Source organism: Penaeus monodon, unplaced genomic scaffold (genome assembly GCF_015228065.2).
Source record: "Penaeus monodon isolate SGIC_2016 unplaced genomic scaffold, NSTDA_Pmon_1 PmonScaffold_12090, whole genome shotgun sequence".
Taxonomy (NCBI): Eukaryota; Metazoa; Arthropoda; class Malacostraca; order Decapoda; family Penaeidae; genus Penaeus; species Penaeus monodon.
Window position 1 is genome coordinate 1,681 of NW_023640924.1, and position 9,226 is coordinate 10,906.

General features: G+C 36.1%; 1 protein-coding gene across 1 annotated transcript; it reads right to left on the reverse strand.

Moving 5' to 3' along the window:
- Window positions 1-267: 267 nt before the first annotated feature.
- On the reverse strand, window positions 268-630 carry LOC119569006 (glycine-rich cell wall structural protein-like). The gene has a single exon (XM_037917371.1). The coding sequence runs from the start codon at window positions 628-630 to the stop codon at window positions 268-270; it is 363 nt and encodes a 120-aa protein (XP_037773299.1).
- Window positions 631-9,226: the final 8,596 nt, after the last annotated feature.

Sequence of the window (9,226 nt, forward strand, 5' to 3'; positions counted from 1 at the left end):
AAATATCGTAACTGATACTAACACGTAATGCACCACTTACATATATTTCATTTCCAGAAACTGGTACTATATTGCAAGTGCTTCGCTTCAGATTCTTGTATTCATTCATCAAATTTAAGAAAATCATAAATATGAATAAATGATAATAAATGGGTAATGAGAAATTCTCATATAACACGTATACTATTGTAATTAAAGACAATACAAACATAAAAACAGTAAATGCTCAAGCATAAGTCGAAGCTGGTAACATATTATGTATCTTCTTTATGGTCCACTATAAAGTGTGGAAGGCGCAGGAGGACTGTAACTTCCACCGCCGATACCACCTCCACTTCCGCCTCCAAAACCACCTCCACTTCCGCCTCCAAAACCACCTCCACTTCCACCTCCAAAACCGCCACCAAAACCACCACCGATGCCACCGCCAATACCGCCTCCAATACCACCTCCGAATCCGCCTCCGATACCACCTCCGAATCCGCCTCCGATACCACCTCCGAATCCGCCTCCAATACCACCACCTGTTCCTCCACTGCCACCACCTCCCACAACCTGACCGCCACCTTGAGAGGCAGCACCAAGCGCTGTTTGTAGGTCTACTCCACCAGGAAAGATGGGTTCCTCCATCTGCGTAGTTCACGAAAAAAACCTTCGGGATCTGCTGGTGGTGCGCTGGCCCCTCGATCATTTTTGCCCTTGTTTCCGACTGTTTGTTAAGGACGAACAAGACGGGTTTTTTGCCTTGGAGGGGGGAACGAGATGGGTTCTGGCCTTGAGCACCTCAGGAATCTGACGAAAAAAAATTTTTCTTTTCAGTTTGGGTTTTGGTTTTCGCGGGCCCGACTGGAAGAGCCTGATTTGGGGGCACATATCAAGAACACACGACGTTCACTTGGGTGTGACGCAGGCCATCCACGGTGAATTTTTCCCCCGCCCAACCCCTGCGTTAAAGGGGGCCGGAAGGAGTGGGTGGGTTTGTACCCCTTGTGGGGCAGCAGAGCGACAGCCCCCCAGTGCTAAGATCCCTAAAAGAAAGAAAATTTTAAAAATACTGAAAACAAATCGAGAAATACTCGTGCAGCATGAGATTGTGTTATTACAAGAAGCTTCATGCTGGTTGTTATGACTTCCGACAAGTACGCCTATATATACTGAGGTTTTGCTCCTCAACGATGCTTTCCTTCTCCTTTAATATAGAAATTTTTGTTAAATCGTAAATAAATTTTAAAAATGCTATTTCTATAGGGTGCTGAAAAAAGTGTTATGTATGCATGTATTTGTGCTTGCGTAAAAAAATAACATATGTTATATTAAAATAAAGTATATATATAAATATATGATATTAAGCAATTATAAGAAAATTATAAAATATATATAAATAAGTAATGTATAAAATTATTACTTTTATATAAATATAATACTTTAATATTATAAAATAAGATTAATATATATTTCAATACATTTAATAAATATATAGATAAGAAATAAAATATATTTTATATATAATATATATAAAAATATATATATATATTCATGAAAATTTAAAAATGTATATATTTTTATACAATATATATATAAAATTTTATATACAAAAAAACATATATACATAAAATGTAATGTTTATGGGGAATATTTATATTACAAAATAAATATATATATACACACACAAATATTATTTGAATAATATGAAAATAATAATATATATATATATATATATATATATATATAATATATATTATATATAATATATTGTAAATAGATATATATACACACACAACAGAATATATAGGTATAATATATAATAATTTTTAATATGAATTTATGAAATATATTAGATAACTAATGTTTATACATTAAAATTGAATACACTCACACATATTTTGTATATATTTTATATATATAATATTATATATATAAAATATATATATATATAAATATATGTGGTGTGTGGTGTGGTTGGTGTGTGTGTGTGTGTGTTTATGTTAAAATTTTATAAAATTTATATATAAAATATATATATATATATAAATATTAAATAATATCACACACACACACACACACACAAAACACACACAAAACCCCAACACCCCCCACACACATATATATATATATATATATATATTATATATATATATATAATTTAAAAATTTACTTTAAATTTTTCATACCTATACAAACACAATGCACACGCACGACGCAGCACCACGAAACACCACGCACGCACGCACACGCACCCCAAACACCACACACACAAACACACAACACAACCCCAAACCACACAACTTGGATACACATGCGCACAGGGGGCACACCATGTTCTGTATATATATATATATTAATAAATTATATATAATATAATATATATATTGCACACACACACACACACCACAAAATTTAATTTTCAAGATGTTAAAAATTATTACGAAGTTTAAGGGGAAAAGGAGTTGGGCATTGGGCAGTTATTTTAACTCCTGAAATGCTGAATATAGACTGACAGGGTAACAGTAGTAGTGTAGGGACTATTTTATGTGGAAAAGAGTTACAGTATTTTTCAGAGAAAAAAATGCAAATATGAGGCAAAGGGTTTACCCATGGAATACTTTTCGACATTTTTAGAATCATAGTCATTCTCCCCAATCCTCGTGGATTTTTCTGTCGACGGGATCGCGTTTCGGGTAGAATCAAGAAATATGTTGACCCTATTTGGGGTTGATTTCGTTTATGAAAAATATTTTTGTTTTATTTTTGAGTTTGAAGATATTTAAATGACTCTCGAGTCCTTTAAGGTTGGGCGCTAATTCTCAAATTTGAAAAGTAATGTGTTTTTGTGCAGAGGGAAAAAATGGGGGAAAAACATACCCCCTCCATCTGTGATATTGGATGACTAAAAGGGGGAAAAGAAAGGCACAAATTTTCAAACCTGAAAGATGTAAACCCCAAAAAAACCAAAGGATTTATCAAAGTCAGTCACGCATATATGTTATCAGTTATCAGCGCACCTGAATCATATGATAAAAAAAAAAAAAACACATGGTGGTAATGTTGGTCATTTTTACTTTAAACCCTTTTTACGCCCAACTCATCAAAAAATCGTTAAATAATCTTAAAGGTTTTCTCTCAATATGTTAACTATCTGCACTATGATGAATGGTGAATGCGTCAACCCACCAGGTTGAGATTGGTTTTTTTAGGAACATCATCATGAGACTTGCTTCTCTTTACCCATCAAGAAAAAAAGTCACTGTGAGCCTTTGGTAAGATAATTTTTAACTAGTATAGAAATTAAATGCGGAAAAAAGTACGGTATGTGATACGATATCTTGAAATACAACATTTTCCCTATAAAGAAGCTGTAAAAGGTCACATCAATTTTTACTGGTGATTGTTTTGATTAGGGTTTGTCCAGTGTAGGCGCTAGATATTGGATAAATTTTTAAGATAAAAGGAAACCCTTTAAAAACTGCCTCTTCAAAAGACGTAACAATAAAAAAAGTAAAATATGTGGACTGCGGTTCAAAGAAAGAAAAAGAAGGGGAAAAAAAAGTTCCTTGCAAACAAAAAGTAAAAAGAACGAGTGAAATACTTTTCATTAGTTTTTAAAAAACATGACGACTGACTGTCAGTGGATAGTTACTAAAAGAGGCATTTTTTTTTCATTTATTTACTTTTTTTTTAGGTAAAAGAAATGCTACGATACTAACAGCGTTTCTTTTAAGCCTGTCTTCTTTATCGGGGTTTCTGCTTTGGTTTTTTTTTTTTATTCATATTTTTTATTAAATGAGATTTTGGGTAATGAAAGTTTTTAACAATAAAAACTTTTGAATTATAGTAATAAAAAAACATAAAAAAAAATAAAAAAAACATTTAGGTATTTTGGTCCACTAAAAAGTGGGGAAGGGCGAGGAGGACTTAGCTTCCCCCCCGATGCACTTCCACCCCCAAAATACCGCCGCCGATACCGCCCCCCGATTCCCCCCCCAATACCCCTCCGATTCCGCCCCCAATACCGCCACCGATTCCCGCCCCCAATAACACCAGTTTCCCCCTATCCACCCCGATTCCGCCCCCAATCCCACCTCCGATTCCCCCCAATACCACCCCCGATTCCCCCACCAATCCCACCCCCGATGCCCCCTCCAAACCCGCCCCGATGCCGCACAGAACCCCACCCCCACACCTCCCCCAACTTACCACCCCCTTGGGAAAAGCCACCAGCGCCGTTTGGGGGTTTACCCACCGGGAAAATTTTGGGTTCTCTCCTTCGCGTATTCACAAAAACCCTTGGGGATCCGCTGGGGTGGCGGGCACCTCGTCATTGTTGACCTTTTTTCCATGCTTTTTGGGACGAACAAGACGTGTTTGCTTGGAGGAGAACGAGGGATGGGGTTCTGCCTTTGAGCACCTTTCAGGAATTGACAAAACAATATTGCGTTCTTTTTGGGTTTTTGGAACGTACCGGGCCGACTGGAAAAGTTTGTTTGGGCGGCACAAAACAAAACACACGACGTTCATTGGGTGGACGCGCTCCGTCCACGTTGATTTGTCCCCCGCCCAACCCCCCGCGTTAAAAGGGGAGGCCCGGGAAGGAGTGGGTGGGTTGTCCCCCCTGTGGGGCAGCAGATGCTGCAGCCGCCAGTGAAAAGACTTCGAGAAAAAATTGATTAAAAAAAAAATCATTTTCAAAAATATACTGAAAACCTTCATATGTAAAACATGACAACAAGAAATTGTATAATAACCAGGGGTTTCATGTTTTTCAGTTGGCTCTGATCAAACGGGCGCCATATATATATGCTATATTGTCCCCTAATGTTCTTTCCCTTTTTCCCCTTTTAAAACACAAAAAATTGTTTAAATTTAACATGAAACAGAAAAGCGGCAGTCTATTTGGGGCTTCTCACGGAGATGCTGTAAAATTCTCTTTCATTTTAATATATTATATACATATATTATATAATTTTATATTAATATCTATATATAATAATTAAATATGTATATAAAAATAATATATATAATGTTTTAAAATATAATTTTAATTAAATATTTATATAATTAATATAATAATATATACTGTGGTGTGGTGGTTGTGTGTGTGTGGTTGTGTGGCGGTTCGTGTGCGTGTTTTTGTGTATGGTGTGTTTGGTGTGTGTTTGTGTATACCAACACACAGAGACATGTAATTTACATATATATTTTTATATATTTTACATATTGTATATAATTATACATATATATAAATGTATATATATACTACTTTTATATGTATAATTAAAATTTATATGAATATATACGATGTGATAGAATATGATGTGTAAGAATAATACGTATATCTATCTACTATTTATCTACAAACATCCACTATTATCTATCAAACTATCTATCTATATACTAATATATTATATATTATATATATATAATATATAATAATATATGTGGTGTGTGTGTTGTATGGGTGTGTGTGGTTGGTGTGGTGTGGTGTGTGTGTGTATTTTCATAAATGTGCGATATGCAAAATATGTGTGTGGTGTGTATCTGTATGCGTGCGTGTGTTTGTTGTGTGTGTGTTGTGTGTGTGTGGTGGTGGTGGTGTTGTGTTGGTGTGTGTGTGTGTGTGAGTGGTTTTTAGTATGTATGATATATAATTATATATAAAATAATAATATATAATCCACAACACGACCCTCACACACCACCACACACACAACACAAACACAAACACTACACAAAACAAAAAACCAAAAAACCCCCCCACACAAACACACACACACACACACACCACACACAAACCCCACACACACACACAAACCACACCATATATACATATACATACAAGTATATATATTATAAAAAAAATATTAACATATATATAAATACATAACAATATATATATGGTAAGTTTTGATCATTATCTATCATATCTTAAAACTATCTACTTCTATTATCTGTCTACTATCTTCTATCTATCATCTATCTATCATCTATCCTATAAATTATTAACACCCCATCTATGTATGTAACATTATCCCTTTTATATTCTATAATATAAATATTTACATAATGTATATATTTATTTTTTATGGAAAAATTTTAAAGTATATATGGGGATATTTACATAAGAAAATATTATATATTGAATGTTAGATTGACAATTTAAAAATAAACATAGATATTTTAAAAATTTTTTTCATTTAGACCACGTGACCTTTTCCACCGCAACACCGACCTATTTTCAATTTTTCTTCTACCCTACCGAGCACCTTGAATTAGGGGGTACCATATTTTACCCTTCTTTAAAGTATTTTTAAAAGGTTTGAATTAAATTTAAAATATTGGAAAATAATTTTGATACGACGCCTGTTGTTGATTTTGGGCCCTTTCGCCATAATGGAACAATCATCATGATGGCATTTGGGTTTTCAGGTATTTTGGATAAGATCAGGTGGTGGATTATTAGTAAATGAAAATAATTTTTTCATATTTCCCGCAAATCCCGGTATATAAAAAAAAAACAACACTAAAAACGGGTGGTGTCACCCCTCCTCCCCTAGCATGCGTGAAAAAGAATAAAATGTAAAAAGGGGCTATATTTTTGTGCTGAAAAAACCCAGTGAGGGTTTTTTACAATTCACAAAACCCTTTAAACCCTTTTGTGAGAAAGGGAAGCTAATAACCACAAGGCATGGCGGATAATACATAATCAACAAATACAAAATAACGTATGCGAAATCGCTCTCCATCCCAGCCCCAAAAATTTTAGATACTTTTCCTGTAATTGTGTATTTGAAAGTTACCGAACAGTTTAAGAGGGAAACGCACCCTTCCCTACTTTACAAGGTTTTCCGACCGTGGGAAACCTCTTTATGGAAAGCTTACAATTTTCCCTTTCCCTTTGAAGCTGGAATGATTTGATTTGGTGAGATATGATACACAGCATGAACAACAAATACGTGACACTTTTTTTGTGATGGTTTTCCTTTTTTGACTGCCCCTTAGGAACATCCGTCATGGAAAAAATGTCTTGGGCAACCTTTCGTTTATGTTTGCCACTGATTAGTAAAATTCTCAAAAGAGGGGAAAAATATTTTGTGTGGGATTTTTAAATTTATGAACAGTACACAATGCAATAACTATGAAAGTATATGTATCAGGGCACTATTTAGCATGGTATACGGCTTACAAGAAAAAAACAAGTGAAGCAACCGGAATGAGTCCCCTGGTCTAAAGAGTTGACTTTTTTATTGAGAAGCAGAAAATCAAATAATAATGACAAGGGTGATAATGCAATTAATGACGATCGTCATAATTTTAGATCTTTCGGAGTATTCGAAAAAGACGGCTTTATGCCCACAATTACAGTAAAAAAAGTCTGCTGCATTAATCAGGGCAATTGTTACGAATCCATTTTACTGATATTGGTTTTGGTTTTTATATTTTTTTTTCTTATCCCTATCGAATTTCAAAAAAGCAGGAACTTTCAAACCCCCCCCCCCCTTGCCCCGTTTTCCCTTTTTGGAGCTTGCTTATTAAAAACCCAATAAGACATGCTAAGGCTGGTGGTGGGATTTTAAGAACCTAGGGGTTTGGGGCGCTGTTTTAAGGGGACACCAGCTGTATCCACAAACTTCACCGACAGACTACCGGAACTAAAATGACCAGGTTTAGGTAAAATTTTAAGTTGTATACGCACGGGCTGGCGGAACAACAACCCCGAGTATTGATAGCTTTGGGGAAAAAAATTTATAGGGATTACTGATACTCCTTGAATGAAAGTAAAATCCCTGAAAGGAATGAAACATGAGTCTTTTGATTTCATGTCGATTGTTTTCAGTGAAAGGGAAAAGGAATCATGTGATGTAAAAAATCTAGCATCAAAAATGCCAGAAGGTAGGGGAAGGGAACACTGTGACTTTATGGCAGCACAGATTGTTTAAAAGTATCAAAATACTTTTGTAAATGATGATTTTCCCCCCTTTTTATGAAAATTGTATAAAACACGCGACTTTTGTATTTGGTTTCTGCTGGGAGTTTTAAACAAAAAAAAAAAAAAAAAAAAAAAATACTATTGACAGAAATTTAAATATACTGAAGGGTTTAAAAAAGAAACTTCTATAACTAAATTTTTGAATTGTAATAAATAAAAAAATAAAAACGGACTATTTTTTAACATAAGCTGAAAAGGTAATATACTTAGGCCACTGTAAAGTGTGGAAGGGCAGGGCTATAGCTTCCACCGCCAGAGCCCCCTCCCCTTCCCCCCAAAGCCCCCCTCCCATTCCACTCCGTTTCCCCCTCCCAAAACCCCCTCCCACCCCCTCCCAAGACCTCAATTCCCTCCCAAAACCACCCCCCCCCGCTCCCCAATCCCGCCCCCAAACCCCCTCCAATTTTCCCCCTCCCCTACCACCCCCAAATCCCTCCCCCGCCACCACCTCCCACAACTTTACCCACCCCGAGAGGCACACCAGTGCCTTTTAGGTCTACCCACCCGGGAAAAGTTGGGTTTTTTCCCTTGGTAAGACAAGAACACTTCGGGGTGGATGGGGGTGGCCGGCACCCGATCACTGTTGACCTTGCGCCGATGTTGTTAAACACGAAAAAGACGTGTTTTTTGCCTTGGGGGAGGAAGACGATGGGTTCAGGTCCCGGGGGACCATAGGAAGTCTCACAAAAAAAATATTTCCCCATTTGGCTGGGGAAAGACGGTGTTGACTGGGAAAAAGCTTGATTGGTGGCACTCATACAAAAACACACGATGTTTACTTTAGGGGTGAGCACTGCCGTCCACGTTGCATTGTCCCCCCCCACAACCACCGGGGTTAAATGAGGGCCCGAAGGGGTGGGTAGGTTTTAGGTGGGGCGCAGATGCAGCAGCACCCGTGCAAAACCCCAAAAAAAAAAAGGAAAGTTGTGAAAAGATATTCTTTGAATATACATTAATAGAAAAAAAAAAAAAAACCAAAACCAACAAAAAACCAAAAAAAAAAAAAAAAAAAAAAAAAAACCCCCAAAAAAAAAAACAAACCCCCCCCCCGTTTTTTTTTAGAAAAAAAACAAAACAAAAAAAAAATTTTTTTACCAAAGGGAAAAAAACTTTTAAAAATTAAAAAATGTCAGAATTCTAATCATTTTAAACCCCCAGGCAGGGACACAACCCGCCCCTCTCTACACACACTCCAAAAACCCCAAAACACCAACCACAACAACACCACAAACCCCCACACAC

Bases quoted from the DNA above. Each gene is read 5' to 3' on its own strand.
- LOC119569006 (XM_037917371.1), bottom strand. From the start codon at position 630: ATGGAGGAACCCATCTTTCCTGGTGGAGTAGACCTACAAACAGCGCTT.